General features: G+C 46.5%; 1 protein-coding gene across 1 annotated transcript in view; it reads left to right on the top strand.

The window, feature by feature from the left end:
* Positions 1-20,005: 20,005 nt before the first annotated feature.
* PITRM1 (pitrilysin metallopeptidase 1) overlaps positions 20,006-21,375 on the top strand; it is a 47,215-nt gene continuing 45,845 nt past the window's right edge. The window contains exon 1 of the mRNA XM_026652059.1: positions 20,006-20,142. Within this exon, the coding sequence (XP_026507844.1) occupies positions 20,096-20,142 (47 nt within the window). The 5' untranslated portion in view covers positions 20,006-20,095. The remainder of the gene's footprint in view (positions 20,143-21,375) is intronic.

Raw genomic sequence — 21,375 nt, 5'->3', positions numbered from 1 at the left:
TTTGATGAAACGAGATGATGGCACAAAATGCAAATATTTAACAAGTCTTGCAATCATATTCTCTGTCTGAATATGATTATGAGCTGGACAATTGTGCAGTAGCATTCAGATGTTAACAGTGGAATGAACAGGGTTTCTGCTTCACAATTGTTTTGTAGTAATGAAGTGTAAATCAAAGTGTGTTTAGTGCTGCTTTTTAAACAATTTCTATGAGTCACTAAAATATATATAATTGTTTTGCTTTTTTTTTAAGCAATGAGTAAATAGGTGAATTTTCTGGATGATATAACTTTGTATAAATTGTACATTTTTTTCTAGACATTTAGCTCTTCGTGTCTGAAAACTAGAGTTTGAATCCCAAATTAGGTTATAAATGAAAACAAGGTATGTTCACTCTAATTGCTACTTGAGTTTATCAAAATATCTCCATTTGTGCATATCAGAAAGCATGTATTGTGTCCACACAAAGAAGGTCCAGGACTAGTGGAAATTTGACTTTCTAGCTACTACAGGACATATCCCCTGGGATATAGACACATAAGCCAACTTTGACTTTACATGCTTACCTGTGCCAGCCAAATTATCAGGAGAGGAGCATAAGGGAGCTCAGACAGAGGGTATGTCTACACTACGAGAGTAGTTCGATTTTAGTTAAATCGAATATGTGCAATCGATACTAGAAAGTCGAACGTGTGTGTCTACACTAAGGACAGTAATTCGACTTTGTCAGTCCACACTACCAGGGAAAGCGTCGACATTGGAAGCAGTGCACTGTGGGCAGCTATCCCACAGTTCCCGCAGTCCCCGCTGCCCATTGGAATTCTGGGTCGAGCCCCCAATGCCTTCTGGGTAAAAAAATGTGGCGAGGGTGCTTTTGGGTAACTGTCGTCATCCGTCAGTCACTACCGCCCTGCCTCCCTCCCTCCCTGAAAGCGCCGGCGGGAAATCAGTTCACGCACTTTTTGATCAGTGACAGCGCGGACGCCACAGCACTGTGATCATGGATCCCGCTGCGACCATCGCTGCAGTTGTGGCCGTTCTCAACACCTCGCACCTTATCATACACCTTTCCCTGAGGCAGATGCAGAGAAATCAGGCGAGGAGGCTACGGCACCGCCGTGAGGGCCTGAAGTCGGAGAGTAGCACAGAGCTGTCAGAAACCACGAGCCCCAGCGCCCAGGACATCACGGTGGCAATGGGGCATGTGGATTTTGTTGAACGGCGATTCTGGGCCCGGGAAACAAGCACGGACTGGTGGGACCGCATAGTGCTTCAGGTCTGGGATGAATCCCAGTGGCTGCGAAACTTTTGCATGCGGAAGGGGACTTTCCTGGAATTTTGTGACTTGCTGTCCCCTGCCCTGAAGCGCAAGGACACCCGCATGCGAGCAGCCCTGACTGTCCAGAAGCGAGTGGCCATAGCCCTCTGGAAGCTTGCAACGCCGGACAGCTACCGGTCAGTCGCGAACCACTTTGGCGTGGGCAAATCTACCGTGGGGGTTGTTGTCATGCAAGTAGCCAAGGCAATCGTCAAGGTACTGCTGTCAAAGGTAGTGACCCTGGGAAACGCGCAGGCCATCATAGATGGCTTCGCTGCGATGGGATTCCCAAACTGCGGTGGGGCTATAGATGGGACTCACATCCCTATCCTGGGACCGGGCCACCAGGCCAGCCAGTACATCAATAGAAAGGGCTACTTTTCAATGGTGCTGCAAGCACTGGTGGACCATCGGGGACGGTTTACAAACATCTACGTCGGATGGCCGGGCAAGGTTCATGACGCTCGCGTGTTCAGGAACTCTGGTCTGTTTAGACGGCTGCAGGAAGGTATTTACTGCACAAGATAACTGTTGAGGATGTGGAGATGCCTACAGTGATCCTCGGGGACCCAGCCTACCCGCTAATGCCCTGGCTCATGAAGCCCTATACTGGCGCCCTGGACACAGAAAAAGAACTGTTCAACTACCGGCTGAGCAAGTGCAGAATGGTGGTGGAGTGTGCTTTTGGCCGTCTCAAGGGGAGATGGAGAAGCTTACTCACTCGCTGTGATCTCAGCGAAACCAATATCCCCATCGTTATTGCAGCTTGCTGTGTGCTCCACAATCTGTGTGAGAGCAAGGGGGAGACCTTTATGGCGGGGTGGGAGGTTGAGGCAAATAGCCTGGCTGCTGATTACGCCCAGCCAGACAGCCGGGCGATTAGAAGAGCCCAGCGGGACGCGCTGTGCATCCGGGAGGCTTTGAAAGCCAGTTTCAAGGCTGAGCAGGGTACCCAGTGACTTTTAAGTTTGTGGACACAGAAGCAGAACTTGCCCCCGTTTCTTTACCCAGTTGCCGTCGACTATCCTCTCCAATTACATACCCCCTTCACCCCCTTCCCAAAAAATAAAATCTGTTCTGTTTTGTTAATGGACACCGTTGTCTTTATTACTGTTTTCGCGGGAATGTTTTAAACCTGGGACGCAGACTATGGCAGGGGGCGGGTTTACGGTTGTGATGCAAATGATGCTTCTAAACTCCAGGAATGACAGGCTCCGCGATGGTGGACTGGTTGTTTCAACGGAGCCTGCCAGCCCTCCTGGCCGGGACTGCGTGTATGTGTCGGCTATGTGACTGTCTTGCAGGGGGAGGAGGGTTACAGATCCCCTGCTGCGCGGCTCTGTGATGCAGGGTAAGGACCGCTGCATAAGATCTGTAACTGCCCTCCCCCGCCACCAAGTCACAGAGCAACACCACCCCCCCACCACACAAAACATGAAAACCACCTCCCAGACTGACCAGGATAACTAGTCACTGCACTGTATATGTGCCCTGCTGCTGCACCTGCCCCCTGCTAAAGGTGACTGTCCTGTCCAATGACCAAGCCCCTTCCCCCCCCTTCAGACAGACTCCCCTCCAAAAGAAGAGGATGGAAACAGAAATGAACAGAAACGTATTCTTTATTAACAACCGCACATGGAACGGGGGCGTGAAACTTGGACGGGGTCTTGTGTGAGGCGGGTAGGAAAGGACTTTTCAAATTTTGGGGAATGAGAGCCTTCTAGTGGTAGAGCAGTCCGCAGGGGTGGAGTGAAATTTTTCACGGCCCCTTCCACCCCTCCGTGTTTGGACTTTGGGTGAGAGGGGTATGGGACTTGGTGGCGGGGCAGGGCAGTTAGAGAGAGACTGCAGCGGGGCTCTCTCCTCCTGCCTCCGGTCCTGCAGAACATCCACAAGGCGGCGGAGCGTGTCCGTTTGCTCCCTCATTAGTCCAAGCAGCGTTTGAGTAGCCTGCCTGTCCTCCTGTCGCCACCTCTCCTCCCGTTCAATGTTTGCCCGGTGCATTTGGGACAAGTTCTCCCTCCACTGTGTCTGCTGGGCTGCCTGTGCTCGGGAGCATGCCATTAGTTCAGCAAACATGTCTTCCCGTGTCCTCTTCTTCCTCCTCCTAATGTGCGCTAGCCTCTGGGCAGATGTGGCTGTGGGAATTGGAAAAAGGGAGTGAATTCCTGAGACAGAGCAATGTATCTGTGAACAGAGAACATAGTCTTTCTCTGTGAACAAGACCATGCAGAGCACCTATCACACGCGCACTGAGGACAAGGTCGAATTTTCGGCCCTCTTCTACAGTGCCTGCGGTCTTGCTGTGGCGAGCTGAGGAGCAGGGCAGGACACCGGACTTTGTCTAGCTGGCAAACATGGTAAGCCGTAGACTTGTGGCCGCTTAAAACTTTAAGAGTGGCACTGGCCTCCTTTCACATAGAAAGCAATGCGAGTCTCTGCTGGCAGCAATCCTGCAAGCATGAACTCTGGCCCTGTCCCACCCCCTCGCGGCTGTAAACCGCGTGGCTGTAAACCGGCGGTTGCAGTTCTGTAAAGGGACGGGCAAGCAGTCCCAATACTAACTTTCCCCTACCTAATTCACAGCAGGGAGTCATGCCAGACATCACCCTCCTGAAGGTCTCGGAGAGCCAGAAGGAGCGGATGCTTCGGGACAGCCTGCAGAAACCGGGGCCATTTGCTGCAATGCTCTGCAAGGCCATGATCCCGGAGTACCTGCTGGCGTTGTGGCAGGGAAACGTGTCCTACCACGGGGGGCCTAATAAGCTCTCCCTGCCCAGGAACCTGCTCATGAGGCTGGAAAAACACCTGCAGGAGGCGTATGAGGAGTTCTCCCCGGAGGATCTCGCCTCTATCCCCGCTTACATTGACCAGTTCTTGGCTTAGGTGCCCTTGGAGGGACAAGTGACTGCAGGGTTTTGGGCACTATAATCATGAAGCGGACATTGTGAAATTTTTTGAAAATGGTTCGGACTACATATTGAGGCGCCCAAAGACAGACTAATCATGATACACTTTGCACAGATTCCCCTTTTGTTTGACTTTCCTGTTTACATGTTTTGAAGCACTTTACCCACTGTTAATATTTTAAATCTTCCTGTTTTGTTGTAAATAAATGTTTACATGTTTGAAAGCACTTTAGCTACTGTTAATATTTTAAATATGCCAGTTATGTTGTAAATATATGTTTAGATATTTAAAACACTTACTGCTTGATCCTTCCCCTGAATCTGTGTCTGGGGTAACGGCGGGGGACGGTTGGTAGGGGATCTCTGTCAGGGTGATGAAGAGCTCCTGGCTGTCGGGGAAATCAGCGGTGCCAGCGCTGTCGACTGCCTCGTCCTCCTCATCTCCTTCTTCATCTTCCCCGTCCGCTAACATGTCGGAGGAACCGGCCGCGGACAATATCCCATCCTCAGAGTCCACGGTCAGGGGTGGGGTAGTGGTGGCGGCCGCACCTAGGATGGAATGCAGTGCCTCGTAGAAACGGGATGTGTGGGGCTGGGATCCAGAGCGTCCGTTTGCCTCTTTGGTCTTCTGGTAGCCTTGTCTCAGCTCCTTGATTTTCACACGGCACTGCGTTGCATCCCGGCTGTAGCCTCTCTCTGCCATGGCTTTAGAGATCTTCTCATAGGTCTTTGCATTCCGTCTTTTGGAGCGCAGCTCGGCAAGCACGGACTCATCTCCCCACACAGCGATGAGATCCAAGACTTCCCGATCCGTCCATGCTGGGGCCCTCTTTCTATTGGATTGCACGGCCATCTCTGCTGGAGAGCTCTGCATCGTTGCCACTGCTGCCACTGCTGCTGAGCTCGCCACGGTGTCCAAACAGAAACTGCGCTTCAAACTGCCCAGACAGGAAAAGGAATTCAAATTTTCCCGGGGTGTGGCTGGTCAGAGCATCCGAGCTCGGACTGCTGTCCAGAGCGTCAACAGAGTGGTGCACTGTGGGATAGCTCCCGGAGCTATTAGCGTCGATTTCCATCCACACCTAGCCTAATTCGATATGGCCATTTCGAATTTAGCGCTACTCCTCTCGATGGGGAGGATTACAGAAATCGATTTAAAGAGAGCTCTATGTCGAACTAAATGGCTTCCTGGTGTGGACGGGTGCAGGGTTAATTCGATATAACGGCGCTAAATTCGACATAAAAGCCTAGTGTAGACCAGGCCAGAGAGATGCAAGAAATCCACTGAACTGAAGATTTCTTCCCCCAAAAGGGGGAGTGAGCCAGAACTTTGATGAGTATATGTGAAAGCCCTACTACATCTGGCATCTGGGGACCAGAAGCCCCCTCCAACATCAGTATGTGTGGATGAGGACCTCAAGTCTAATCAGGACTACTGCAGGGGCTTGCAAGGTCCTGCCTCTATTCAAAATACAGTAAAAGCTGTATTATCCGGCACTTTACCAACCAGAAAGCTCTTTAAATCAGCATTTCTGATCTTTATTGAAAGTCCGGTTTATAGTCTGGTTGGCGCGGGGCCGGCAGGCTCCCTACCTGGCTCTGTGTGGCTCTCCAGAAGCAGCGACATGTCCCTGCTGCTCCTAGGTGGAGGAATGGCCACAGAGAAGAAGGAATGGAGGGGTTCAGAGTGCAGAGCTTGGGGTTGGGGTGCGGGAGGGGGTGCGGGACACGGGCTCTGGGAGGGAGTTTGGGTGTGGGAGGGGGCTCAGGGCAGGGGCATAGGAAGGATGCGAGGTGCCGGCTCAGGGCAGTGCTCACCTCGGGAAGCTCCCCGCGAGCAGCAACATGTCCCTGCTGCTCCTAGGCAGAGGAACAGCCACAAGGGGTTCAGAGTGTGGGAGGGGGAGCGGGGCTGGAGGTTGGGGTGCGGGAGAGGGTGTGGGACACGGGCTCTGGGAGGGAGTTTGGGTTTGGGAGGGGGTTTGGGGCAGGGAGCTGGGGCACGGGAAAGGGTGCGGGGTGCCAGATCTGGGTGGCGCTCATCTCAGGTGGCACCCCACAAGTGGTGACATGTCCCTGCTGCTCCTAGGCAGAGGCGTGGTTAGGCAACTCTGTGTGCTGCCCCCGCCACGAGCGCTGGCTCCGCAGCTCCCATTGGCCTAACCGCGCCTCTGCCTAGGAGCAGCAGGAGCATGTCGTCGCTTGCGGGGAGCCGCCCGAGGTAAGCGCTGCCCAGATCCGGCACCCTGCACCCCCTCCCGTGCCCCAACACCTAGCCCTGAGTCCCCTCCCACACCCAAACTCCCTCCCTCTTAGTTAACCGGAATTCTTTACTTACCAGCATCTCCTGTTTCCCCAACATGCCGGATACCAAAGCTTTTACTGTATGTTGTTTCTCTTTTGTAATAAAAAACCCCACATTCACCCATATGTTCCATCCTCTTCCCTTAGATTGGTACTGTAGCCCTACAGGATCCAGCCCTCTGTTCTGGAGAGGCAGTGAGCTCATTTACATGAACTCTTCAACTCTATATAAGCTCCACAACCCCTGGATGCAGACATTATTTTTCCCACCTCCACGTTGTGCAGCATTCTGTCCATTTCTCAGAGCAGACCTGCCCAATGTGCAGCTATGTAGATGACATGCACACTCCTGAAGGCTGAGTAGACATTCTTTTTAAGAGCTCTGGAATATAAGGATTGAGGTACTTTGTCAGAGTAGTGTGAGAACTGTTTGCACAGCATTTATGTACATGATGCTTGTCTCATCCCAGCACAATTAGTCCCATTAAACTGACTTAGAAAGGTTGGAAAGAAAACAAAATGAAATGCAAAAAAGGCAAAAATATGTTTAATAAGATGGGGATCACTGAGCAATATCAAGAACACTGCACATGATAACATTCTCCACTTGTTAATCCCTTTTCCAGTCCTGAAGATTCTACAGTTTTTGAAATGGTGGTATAAACCAGGGTCTGAATTAGCTTTCCCTGGCTATCTATCAATGAACTGCGGAAAAGAGCTCAAGGGCAGATGGTATTTGCATAGCCATAACTACTTTGCCAACGTGATCAGCAGACCTACTTTTCCAGTGATCAGTTTTGTCTGTTTTGGGTTGAAATGAACTTCAATCTTTAACTCAGGGTAATAAAATGTTATTCTTATTGCATGACTAAAGGACAGTAGAACTGTACTTAACGTGACTTAACGGAGGGTGTCACCCCAACTTAACCTCACTCACTAAGCAGGGGGCGCTAGTGATGCCAAATCCAAGCGGAAGTCAGAGGGAGTAGGGACAGGTATTCTGACCCGGTGTGGGCTCTGTTTAAAGACTTCTAGATACCAGTTCACCCTCCTCCTCCTGATCAGACTCAGTTTAGCGTCTATGGTTCTCCTGAGTAATTACTAGAGCTGCCATTGCTGATGAGGAAGGCTACGATTTAGTCTGGAAGTTGCAGAAGTCACAGAATCCGTGACTTCCAGAGACCTCTGTAACTTCAGCTTGTGGTGGCTGGGAGATGCGGGGTACCCCCGCTGCCAGAACCCCCCACCTCCCAGCCACCGCGGGCTGCAGGGAACCCTGCAGCTCCCAGCTGCCATGGGCAGTGGAGGCACCTCGCAGCTCCTGGCCACCGTGGGCAGTGGGGGCACCCTGCAGCTCTTGGCTACCGCGGGCAGCATGGGCACCCCCATTCTCCCAGCCACCGCGGGCCCCCAGAGCTGTAGGCGGCAGGGGTATCCCTCAGCTTCCAGCTGCTGCAGGCGGTGGGAGCCCTGCAGTTCCCAGCCATGGGCAGCAGGGGACCCTGGAGCTCTGACACCCAACTCGTGGTTGGAGCCCCTGGAGCTCCCACCCTCCGTGCAGTTGCCCCACTGCAGGCAGGGTGGGGACCCGCAGATCCCCATATTGTCACAGATATTTTTAGTAAAAGTGATGGACAAGTCACGGATTCCATGATTTTTTCTTTATTGCCTGTGACATGTCCGTGACTTTTACTAAAAATATCCCTGATAAAATCTTACTGATGAGCAGGTCTAGAGCTGAACCTTATACCTGATGTGGGGATAGTGTTGCAGTGACAGACAACACAGAGGATGCAGCAGCAGTGAGGTTCCCCACTACCCAGTGAACTCACTAAGAGCTGAAATCACTAATAACTGGGCTAAGTGGTGGAACCTGAGAACACGGCATCATAGCAAGAGGCAGAGGCATTCTTCAACACACACCCCTTTCAGGGGTAGGACGTGAACCCATGGGAATGCACACCTAAATTATGGGACTTCATTGACTTTGGGCAACCAACAGTGAGTGGAGTACAGCAGAGGGAAAGGAGAGTGGTGTGTTAAAGGAACATTCGTTTGTTGGACTTTCACACCAGAAGGTGGGAAACTGAAGCAAAGGACACTCCCCAAGATACTGTGGGGTGGGTGTTTACTTATGGTTTGCATCCTTTTGAATCACTGTTGAGGTGTTTTCCCAAATTAATGCAGGGATCCCTTTCTCTTTTAATAAAATTTTTCTTTTGTTATACCTAGACTCGGTGCTTGCCAGTGAGGAAGTATTGCCTCTTAGATGTGCCCAGGAGTGGTATTTAGTTTTTCTAGATTTCTGGGTGGGGGCTTGAGCTGGTTCTGTTCTATATTGTTAAGTGGAACCCTAGATATAGAACCTGGTCCTTGTTGCTGCTGACATCAGCTGGCAAAAAGATTAGAGTGGTAACAAAGTAGTTTATTAGTATTGAGGCTAAAGCAGTTTTCTCTTCTATTGGCAAGAACTGGATAATAGTAATACTATCTTCTCAAAGCAAATAAATACTAATGCAGAGCTAAGGTGGAGGATATAACCAAAATAAAACAGGATGAATGAAGAGGTATGTCAGAAATATTTCTGAGTGACTTAAGCGAACAACAAAGGAAGGTAATTCCTCCAGGCAAAATGCCAACTAGTGTTACAAGAAATCAAATGCATACCCTGTCTCCCAATAGTTCATTTCATGAGCAGGATAACTGTGCAATAAAATGCTGTCAGTTTTCTAAATCATTTCTGCTCTGTATTGTCTGGGACATTTGCAGTCCTTCAACTTTCGCTGTTAATACTACTTTGTGCAATATTTGAATACATTTTTAAACTGCAGCCTGGATGCAGCACAGAGTAAGTTCTATATGGAGTTCTGGTGAACCTCTGAGAAACTGAAATACTGAGCAACTTTCCTCTCCTGCAAATGTGATACTGTAGATAAAGTTTTGAGCATTAAACCACCACTGTAAAGAATCCAGAGTACTCAGAGGAATATATACATAAAACAAAACCATCTCTCACACAAAAGCCTATATTGAAAGAATGTTCAAGTTCCAAGGTCAAGCACTTATAAGTTAGGGAATGATAGAATTAATGGATATTTTTCTGAAAGGCATTGTGACACTCAGGCCTGGTCTACACTGGGTGTTACACTAATAAAATAATACCAACAGGATCTTATAAGAGGGATCAGGCAAAATGCCAGGTTTATTGTAAATACAAAGAAAGAGTGAGAAATCAGGATATGCAATTCAATATTATTTCACTACCATTCCTTATTCATTCACACACTCATTCATACAAGTTCTGCAGAGTTGGTTATAGTTACCAGTCTAGAGGTTGCTCGTGGCAGAGTACTGGCCAGGTAGCCTGCACACGAGGGTGAAGCTGAGTCCTTGTCAGATGCGCATCCGATGTTCCTGGAGGGTGGTTGCAGAACCAGACTCAAAGTTTTCAGTCTTTAGAGTCTGTTTTTATAGGATTTTATTCCTATGCCAGTCTGTGGGAATTGCTTCATCATGCTGTTACTGCATTTGAAGTGTTAATAACTCACTGTTCTCATGTTTGAAATGATAAGTCCATCATACAAATGGCACAGCAGTGACGGCTCCATGATGGCTGTCAGGTGTTTATCTTGTTCTTTGATTCTTTCATCCTTGGGATCGTTGAGTGGATTTCGGTTTGCCCTCCGGGGGTCATCCGGTTATCTCCACTCTGCGCATTCTTCGGCCAATCGAGACTGAAGTTGTAATTCTTAGGCTGGCACTTCCTGACCATTCATCCTTTATCTAAATCAAGCATCCATCCACATACATCCTCTATTTTAACATACATTTATCACTAATTACTTCACTATCTCTTAACTTCTAAACAACTCTCAGAATGTTGCAAATCTACTTAAACTTTAACATACATAGCAAACAAGTTAAAAGTTACCAAGAGTGGGAAGCTGTGTTCTGTTTTGAAGAACAATTACAGTTGTTTTTGCAAAGCCTTATCACTCTTTGAGAACAGACTTTCTGTCTTAGGATGTGTTAACACAATTAGCAGTTTGGCCTTGCATGTTTCTCAGAGAGAGAGACACATACACACAGAAATGAGAAAGCAAGAGGCCTATTCTATTACCAATATCTTGGAGTTTAAGCTATGGGGAATTCAATCTTACCCCTTGTCTCTCTTGGCCTCAGACTTGTTATACACATACACTTTATGGTTCTAATACAGAAATTCCCTGATATGGTCCAACATGGGGGGCAGGGAGTATCGAACTAAGTTATGCAACTTCAACTACGTAAATAACGTAGCTGAAGTCGACGTACTTAGATCTACTTACCGCAGTGTCTTCACTGTGGTGAGTCGACAGCAGATGCTCCCCCGTCGACTCCGCCTGCACCTCTCGCTCCAGTGGAGTACTGGAGTTGACGGAAGAGCGCTCGGCGGTCGATTTATCACATCTAGACTAAACACGATAAATCGACCCCCGCTGGTAATGTAGACATGCCCTCAGATGTGCAAATCCAGAAAGTAAGGGATGATGTCACTACTGTTACCTCACTATTTGGACTTAAGGTATCTCAATACTGGCCTGCCTATCCAACTGGGGAGAAAAGTGATGATCCTCCTTAAGCAATTGCCAGGGGTTTTGTCTCTGATCTGCAGAGGACTCCCCGGAGCAGGCTAGTCCAGCTAACCCTTGAAAGGACACGGATACAGACTTCTGATCAAGAATAGGCACACAATCAGTAATACTTCAAAAACAAAGTCTTATTTATTTAAAGAAAAATAGGTGATTACAATATATTTAGTAAAGAAAGTACGGAAATGAAAAAGGTTGCAATGTATACTATTCGGTAAAATAAGCAAGGAAAGGGAAAAAATTACAATGTGTCATGGCTAATAAGGCACACTTGGATTACTTTTAAAGATTATACATTCAATTGACTCAGAAGACCGACAAATACAATGTTGTGAGTTGGTACACACTGAACTTTTCATACCTATGCATAAGGCCTCAAAGATAATAGCTTTGGACTTATTACAATGTAACATACAAGTACCCGATGCATAAAACAGTGCTACAACATATCATTAAAGAAACACTGAACAATTAACATTTACCATTCTGTGAGCAGTGGCCGGCCGCTCAGAGGATGGGGTGGGGCAGATTACATTCAGAAGCAGACATCCAGCTTTATTGACAGACACACAGAAGCAGTCTCTTTAAAATAAATAAAAAATCAGATTTACACTCCTTTGCCAATCCCTCTGATCGCCAGGTTTCCTTCTGCTCTGTCAAACTCTGCTCTGATCTTTCCCTTCAATCTCCGCTCTCAACTCCGTGCTACTGTCTCGTTGCCTTCTCTTGATCTTCTGCTCTCCTGCCGATCTTCTCCACTCTCTCTCCCTCTCTCATCCACCACACACTCTAGCTTGCCAGCTGACTTCTTATATTCAGTTTCTGGTCTCCTCTGATTGGTTGACCTTTACAGCACTGAAACTTGCATCATGCAGGGGTGTGTTTTTTCAGCGCTGTAAGTAGCAGTGTAGACAAGGTCTAAAACTATTGTCCCCTACAAACTAAAGCATTCTAATGCTATCACTACCTTTGTAATGTTAATTGGGAGAGGTGAATTGTTCATGATGTTTCTCACTCCCCTCCCCACCCTCGAGTGTCAGTATCTCTATCCAGGGTGCTGCAATCTATACAGGATTCAAACAAGTGAAAACCTCTGGTAACGCTACCTACCCTGTAACCTTGGGCACCTCACAAAGCTTTGCTGCTGTAGCTCCCAACCTGGGCCGCTCCCAACCAGTCTACCAGCATGCAGGTCACACCCTGAGCATCTGTGTGCTAAACAGCCCTGGTTCAGCAGCTCTGACCCCAGCAGCCTGTCTACAGCCCCACAGCAGCTTCCAACAGCCTTGATTACTACTTGCAGGGTGAACAAACATGCTCCCACTCCTGAATTTCTGCAAAACCATGTGCTCTATAAGTCTAGCCCTCTCCTGTACAATTCAGATAAATAATATGGTTTGTTTGTTCCTCTAAAGACACAAAGACACAACACAGCTTATTAAGTTTACTGGGCTGAATATACCCTTTTCTTTAAACACAGCACTAAGTTGGTTTATAGTAAAATAAAACAAATGTATTAACAACAGAATATACGTTATGTGAATAAAGTTAGAAAGGGTTACAAGCAAATACAAGTAAAACACACACATCTAAAAATCTAAAACTCAATCTAACAAGATACCGGCTTTGTTCAAGATGGTTTCTCTCACCAGTCATTCTTCTTCCCAGCCATGGTTGACTTTCAGTCAGGACCTTTAAAGAAAGCACAAGCGGCTGGTTTCCCTTGTCTTCCTAACTGAAAGATCTTTGCTTACACAGGCTTCTCACCTATATTCAATTCCAGATATTTCAAGTCTCTCTATCCCCTTGGTTAAAGGACACATTGTTCTCAGCTTGCAAGAGCTCTGGCCTCTTGTGTTTGTCTAGTGATGAATGCCAAAGATAGCTTCTGTCCTTGTTTATATCTTCCAAAGTTCAATGAATGACAGGATAACCTCATGCTGTCCTTCCCCTCCTGTGGGCTTCCCACCCCCCTGTATTATTTCTATGAAAATGGGGCTTCCATTGGTTCTAATTCCACAATGCTTAATTTACATAGGAGACTGGTAGATAGCTGTATGAGCAGACTGTACAGCCTAATATCAATGAGAATCCATAATTCCTTACATCATGTTAATACATACATTTTACAGTGATGTTAATCACCAATGTCTCATTAGCTTTCAGAAAAGGCCTTACGCTATACATCTGTATAATACGGTAGTATTGTATGCAATGGATTGATTCAATGCTTATCACTTGAGGATCTTTATAGACCAGCAAACTTTTTAAATGGATTCTTCTGAGGGTTAACCTTCAAAGTTTATTCAAGCTGTGAGGAAGACAACATGGAGTCTGGTTGTGAAGGAAGCCCTATGCTTTTTCTTCTGAAATGCAAAGTGTTCTGTTTCCTGCCATCTCCTCACCCTGATGTCTTGATGGTCCTGTTTCTGCTGATATGTAAATATGGACCTTCATTGTCTTTGCCCAAATACTGGGCTTGTCAGGGTTCCCTCCCCACTCTGAACTCTGGGGTACAGATGAATGCCAAAAATAGTTTCTGTCCTTGTTTATATCTTCCAAAGTTCAATGAACTCTGAACTCTGGGGTACAGATGTGGGGACCCGCATGAAAGATCTCCATTCTTATTTCTACCAGTTTAGGTTAAAAACTTCCCCGAGGCACAAATTCTTCCTTGTCCTTGGAAGGTATGCTGCCACCACCAAGTGAGTTAGATAAAGATTCAGGAAAAGGACCACTTGGAGTTCTGTTTCCCCAAAATATCCCCCCCCAAGCCCCATCACTCCCTTTCCTGGGGAGGCTTGAGAGTAACCAAGGTGAGCACAGACCAGACCCTTGGGTTTTTAGGACACTAAAAACCCCAATCAGATTCTTAAAAACAGAACTTTATTATAAAGAAAAAGTAAAAGAAGCACCTCTGTAAAATCAGGATGGAAGGTAATTTACAGGGTAATCAGATTCAAAACACAGAGGCTTTCCCCTCTAGGCAAAATTTTAAAGTTACAAAAACAGGGATAAACCTCCCTCTTAGCACAGAGAAAATTCACAAAGCTAAAACAAAAGATAATCTAACGCATTTCCTTCTTATTACTTATAATTTGTAATCTTAGATGCTTAGTTCAGGTATGGCTTTAGGAGATGTATTTTCCCAGCCCTGATTCCTCGCTGACTGGACTGAACAAAGGAACACAAAACAAAAACCTTCCCCCACAGATTTGAAAGTATCTTCTCCCTTTATTGGTCCTTTTGGTCAGGTGCCAACCAGATTATCTGAGCTTCTTAACCCTTTACAGATAAAGGAGGGATTTTATGCTACCCTTAGCTGTATGTTTATGACAGGGCTGGTCAGATAATCAAATAAATATTCCTTTTTCTCAGATAGATCTGTTTAGCAACTATCCAACATACCTGGTTTACATATACTTCAGTCATAATTTCAGAATATATTAATAACTCTTAATACATGTAACATACATACATCATGCAACAATATAAATGATCAGTGAGTTATTAGTTTTCAAATGGTACCTCACAAAGCATATTTTGTACAAAGATTATTACAATAGCATGTAGGGTATAAATACAGGGGTGCTTAGTGTCACCAGTATGCTTTAGGAATTATTTTAGTGTTATACAGGAGGTCAAACTACATTACCACAATAGTCCCTTCTGGCCCTGGAATCTATGAATCTATAATTTCTCTTAAATAAAGACTCAATAAAACACCGAGGACCAAATTCCACTCTTACTCTTCATCAATGAAAAAGTCCACTGAAGTCAGTGCAGTTAATCTGAATTCACATTAAAATAACTGAGAGTAGACTTTGGCCATGACAACTCAAAATTCTTTATATGATGTTGTGCAGAACTAAGACTATGCTCATTTTAGACCTATTATACATTTTTTTTAATTTGGTGGAGAGATTCCTCTGAATTCTCCTTTTTGTCTTAAATTCATCACTCCATTTCAAAGAAATTTTAAACAATATGTATCCACAAACAAACTATATTTTCACTCTTATGTTTGTAGTAAGAGGAGGCCCTGAGAGATAAACCTTGGTATCAGAGGCCTGGTATGAGGCCTAAGGCCTGAACTAAAGTAATGGTCAAGACTTTGCTAACATAAAGCAAAGTTAAGCTGTGAGCCAGAGGCAGGCCCTGCTCACAGAAGCTGGCAAGGAAAGGGCTGATTCTGCAAAAAGATACATACCTAAAAAGTACTGAACACTAGATATTAGAACACTCCTATACTGGAACATTCCACAGATAACATGGAACAGGCCGACCCATCCCAATGACAGGGGCAAAAGGGTAAAATGATGGATAGAGTTGTTTTGATCGAACCAACATGTACAAGGTGAGAGGCGGCACCTTACTACGTAGGGAGGTTGTACCTTGCTACGTGAAGGGGTTGCACCTCAATACGTCAGGAGTGATGTGTAACTTGTTTGTACCCGTGTATAAGAATGTATCCCTGGGGTGGTGTCTTTGTCCGGCCGAGGGGGCAGTGGAAAGTCCCACCACTGAGCTGAGTCCATTGCCGAGCGGCACTGTATTGCAGTATGCCCGGTAGACTAAGTAATCTACGGGGAACTGAAATTGTGTCAGGGTCGCAATAAACCTGGCCGAGTTGCCTTTGTACCTTACTAAGACTCTGTGGTTATTGGGGATTCTCGTCGGGTTTGCTGTATCAGCTATCTGCGCAGAGCTGGGGCAGCACACAGAGGGAACACACGCACGCAGCCGAGTGACATCAACAGGAGAAAGCAGAAGCACCACCCTGGTAGCATCTCACAACAATGTTACTTTTGCAGGAGTAAACTAGCACAATTAGGAAATGAAGCAAAATAGCCACATGAATTTCAGTTCCATTTCAGAAAGAGAAAAAATATTAATGTATGAGATATAGTCAAGGGTAAGATCAATAGAGAAAAATGATTTAAAGCTATCTAAAAGGGTGTTATAAGGAAAAAAAATGGTAACTAATCCCTACATTTAGGAATAAAAAACTGCTGCACTTTGAAACTCTGCCCTAGCAGACTGTCTGAGTTTGCAAATACATGCTGCTTGCCAAATGCACTGGTATGAATACAGACAGTCAATGGGCCTTCATACCAATAAAAGCACCCCAAATGAAAAATAAAAGATGGTAATAGAAAACTCTTCCATAATTACAGTCACAAATTACAGCAGGCAAACAAAGGAACAACGACAAAGAAAAATGTAATAAGAGATGGTAGTTCATGGTCAAATTAGGGAAATGCTTCATACTAAACCTTAGAAAATAAGTAACATAACTAAATAGGAAAGAAGAAGGTCAACATAATGTTCTTAAAGTAAAAATTGCTCCCTGGTGTCAAACGCTAACATTGTGGTGTTAGTGTGAGAAAATAAGTAGCAAATATTTCAAAATGTAATTTTAATAACACTATGAAGAGTAAACTCATTTCTTTGGAGTTCCAGAAACCACCCCTTTTTATACATTTATTGTTTCAAGAACATAATGTATTATATTTTTAAAATTCGGAGGCAACCTAATTAATTCCTGGTGTAATTATGGTATTATATTACTTATTGTTATTACTACTACTACTACTATTACTGTGGTAGTACCCAGAAGCTAGGTCCTGTACACACACAGTAAAAACAGCCCTTGCCCCCGAGAACTTACAATCTAAGTTGAACCAAGATTCAACAAATCAAATAAGAAACAAAAGAAGTGAAATGGGGGGAAGGAAGGAGAGGGGAGGAAAGGCAGGTAGGTGAGTTAATGCTAGGGTGACCAGATAGCAAGTGTGAAAATTGGGACGGGGGTGGGAGATAATACCCTATATAAGATAAAGCCCTGAATATCAGGAATGTCCCCCTATAAAATCAGGACACCTGGTCACCCTAGTTAGTGCACATCTTCCAAAACCTTCTTTAACTACATCAGAGTTACACCAGGAATGAATTTGGCTCCTGATGTTAAATTTAAAAGTAAAACAAAAGATAACAGAAAACTCAAGTGAAGAACACGTAAACTGAGAGGGAAAGTAGGAGAGGCAGAAAGAAGCTAAGGATAAGCTGCAATATTGTAGCTGGTGAACAGAGATAAGGGAGTAATATCTCCAGTGTGTTTTGGTGGAGCTGCACCCTGTAGTAGAGGAAAAGAGAGAGGAGACAGATGAGGGAGCTAAATCATGAAACGAAGATGAAAGGAATAAAGGGGGTTCACAATGTAGAGGGAGAGGAGAGTTGTGCCATACAGTGATGAAAAGGGAAGTAAAGATCAGAGGATGCTGTGCTGTGTAGAGGGAGGAACTAAAGTGGCTGAACTGTTGGTAGACAGTATGTCTTTTTTTAAAACCTGTCTGTGTTGTCATGCTTGGAGTCGGAAAGATGTAGAATATGTTGATTTAGTAAAATATTTTAATGGAAATTTCTAGACCACATAAGATTTCAAAACTTTCAGAAAATGCCATAGCCGAAATTTTGGTGTCTAAAATGTTGGTACCTAGCAGGGCCGCCTGGGGGGGGGGGGGGGGAGGAACAAGTGGGGCAATTTGCTTTAGGCCCCGGGCCCCACAGGGGCCCCCACGAGAATATAGTATTCTATAGTATTGCAACTTTTTTTATGGAAGGGGCTCCTGAAATTGCTTTGCCCCAGGCCCCCTGAATCCTCTGGGCAGCCCTGATACCTAGATAAAAATGGTCAGATTTTCAAAGAACCTAAGCACTTGCTGCTCCTGTTGACTTAAAATGGATTCACAAGTTTCTCAGCACTTCTGAAAATCCGGCCGCTTATATCTAGGTGTCTAAATATGAATTTAGGAACCTACATTTAGAAACACGGGTTTGAAAATTTTGGAGACATACTTAATTCCCCAGATTCTTGGTCTCTTTTGGTATATGTATTAGAGCCCGTACAATGAAGATAAAATAATAATAAAATAAAAATAAATAAATAGAGATATCCTATCTCCTAGAACTGGAAGGGACCTTGAAAGGTCATTGAGTCCAGCCCCCTGCCTTCACTAGCAGGACCAAGTACTGATTTTACCCCAGATCCCTAAGTGGCCCCCTTAAGGACTGAACTCACAACCCTGGGTTTAACAGGCCAATGTGCAAACCATTGAGCTAGCCCTCCCCCCCATTATGGAGATTTACCTATCTCATAGAGCTGGAAGGGACCCCAAAAGGTCATCAAGTCCAGCCCCCTGCCTTCACTAGCAGGACCAAGTACTGATTTTGCCCTAGATCTCTAAGTGGCCCCCGCAAGGATTGAACTCACAACACTGGGGTTAGCAGGCCAATGCTTAAACCGCTGAGCTATCTGTCCCTGTATTAGTACCTAAAAATGTATTATTTCAATTTATAAACTAAATCAAATATCAAGCCATCTGCCGGTAAAGACCAGAACAAGAATATAAGATTGATATGCATTAGATTCTTCAGTGGGCACACAGCATTAAACTGATCACTAGTGAAACTCCACTGAGGTCAACCAAATGACATCAGAGATGCACTTGCCCAGTCTACATACACTTCCATCAGGTCTCTATTTAAAATATGTTACTACTGTATCTATAGGGCTGTGCTTTGGTACAAGTATCTGCACACATGAATCCAGTTGCAGGCCTTGATTAGTTTCCCCTGTTGTTTGTGTCTGTCTTTCATGCAACAGGAAATAGAAAAAAAACATTTAAAAACTAAGGAGATGTGATTGTAAAACCGTAAGTTAGGAGGATGTGGGAGCCATCAGTAACAGGTGCGGTATGTGAAACTAATTTTAACTTATTTTTTAAAAAAAACTGAGTAGGTTTTCAGGATTGCTTTTAAGGCTGCACAACCATTTTTGTTGTGGACCACTATTCTGAGTTGCTTGTAAATTTCTGAACTTTTCCACCTTGGACATAGAAATTTGCCAACTTGCATTTAGAGATCAAAACTAACTGGCCTACTCTCCCATGGTACCAATACTTTCAAGTTAGGTATTACGTTTTTCAACTTTCTAGAAAAAACATGTGAAGTCATGCTGCAGAAGGGGAGCAGGAAGGACACCATTTTTAAGAGCACACCTGCACTGACTGCCATGACCTCATGTGCACAGTGCATGTGATGCTGTGCCTGAGTGGCACACTCTTAAAATAGGGTGACCAGATGTCCCAATTTTATAGGGACAGTCCCAATTTTGGGGTCTTTTTTATTATATAGGCTCCTATTACCCCTCACCCCGTCCCAATTTTTCACACTTGCTGTCTGGTCACCCTACTCTTAAAATGTGCGTTCAGATATTGGACAAAGCCATGTCCAGATTTGCCAGTATCAGCTGGGGGACAAGCCTCCCCAAAAGGGTGGTCAGTTCAAACTGGATGAGTGGCCTCCCTAATATTCATGTCTCTTTAACCCAACGCTGACTGTTGCAATGATTAGTGTTAGGCTTTTGATATTTACAGAGCAAGGATTTGCGAACCTGCCAATACTTCCTAAAACAGGCAGCCCCCAAGCCCTTTCCAAGTTGTGTCTTTTCCACAAGGTGACTTATTCTGAGCACAGCAGAGCTTGGCTGCCCTCCAGCCCCAGGAGAGCGGGGCTGACCCCGCAGAGGAGCCAAGCGTGGCGCCTCCCGATCTCGAGCCTGACACAAGAGAGAGCCCGGCAGGCCGAGCCCGCGCCCCGGGGCGGCTGTCGCTGCAGTGCGGGCTGCGATCAGCCGGGGAGCGCTGGGCTCGGACACGCGGGGATGGGCTCGGGCCCAAGTTGCCCGCCCGCCGGCAGGCCAGGACGGGGGCGTCTCTCTCCGCCGGCGGGAGGCGGAGCCATGGGCGGCCCGGCGCAGAGCAGTCTCGGACCCGCCCCGCCCCCGCTGGAGGCCGCAGGCAGCGACAGGCTCCGACGCGGCCCGGCCTGGCGCTTCAGTCGGGATCCTGAGCCGGGGGACGGGCTGAGCCATGTGGGGCCGCTACCTGGCGGCGCGGCGGCTGCTGAGCCTCAGCCGGTGAGGAGGGGCCGAGCGGGGGGCGCTGTACGGCGGGGGGCGGCGGTCCTGGGCCCGATCACCCCATCCACCGGCTCACACGCATCGCCCGCCCCCAGCATCTTCCTCCCAGAAACCCCCCAGCCCCCCCCCATTCGTCTCTCTAGCCAGGCCCCCCCAGCCCCTGTATTCTCCCCCACAGCATTCGTCTCCCTACACATCCTCCCAGTCCCCCACCCCCTGTATCCTCCCCCACATCATTCATTTCCCTAGACATCCCCCTTTCCCCCACCCCCTGTATCCTCCCCCACAGCATTTGTCTCCCTAGACATTCCCCCACACCCCCTGTATCCTCCCCCACAGCATTCGTCTCCCTAGACATCCCCCTTTCCCCCAGACCCTCTATTCTCCCCCACAGCATTCGTCTCCCTAGACCTCCCCCCCTACCCTGAGACCCCCTACTCCCTGTATCCTCCCCCACACCCCACAGCATTCGTCTCCCTAGACATTCCTCCCCACAGCATTTGTCTCCCTGTAACCCTTCTGGATATTGCCCCTCCCCCCAGTTTGTGTGCTTACAGTACCAAACTTCCTGTTATCCCCTATAAATTCTACATTCCCCTTGTCCATACACACCCTAACATATCATCCTGACCTTCTCTAATATGACCCCCTCACAGTCCCTACTTCTGATAACACTCCCTCCTGCCTGCCGTTTACACACATGGTCCTTATACGTACCAACATGCACAATTTCACCCCCGCTGTTAATCTGCTACAGAAACACCTCCCTTAGTCAGGTCATAATCTATCTGACACTGCCTCATAGAAATCCCTCCTTCACACTCCATAGATCTTAATCACTCTATGGTCCCTCCTTCTAACTGTCCTTCCCAGCTACATTTCTAATATTGCCCTGATACACAACCTACCCCATTCTATTATCCAGAACTTGTTCAATTCCCTGATATTACCCCAGCAAAACTGTTACTTCACTTGAAGTCTTCTACCTCCTATAACTCTGATCAATGTGACATAACCCAATGATGCTGATTGCTCTCCCCAATGCTCACGTTGCTCCCTTAAAATATTGCATAATTCTGGGCCATGTCTACACTGGAAAAACATCCACAAAAATTCCTACCAGTTCAGCAAGAAAAACAGACATAACTAACACAGAGGTAAAAATAGGTCTGGCCTCTGGAGTAGTGATTGCACTAAGGCTTTGCTGAACTGGTGGGAATGTTGTTGTTT

This window comes from Terrapene carolina, unplaced genomic scaffold (assembly GCF_002925995.2).
Source record: "Terrapene carolina triunguis isolate 2854851 unplaced genomic scaffold, T_m_triunguis-2.0 Scaffold111, whole genome shotgun sequence".
NCBI lineage: Eukaryota > Metazoa > Chordata > Testudines > Emydidae > Terrapene > Terrapene triunguis.
This window is presented reverse-complemented; position numbering and strand designations above follow the sequence as displayed.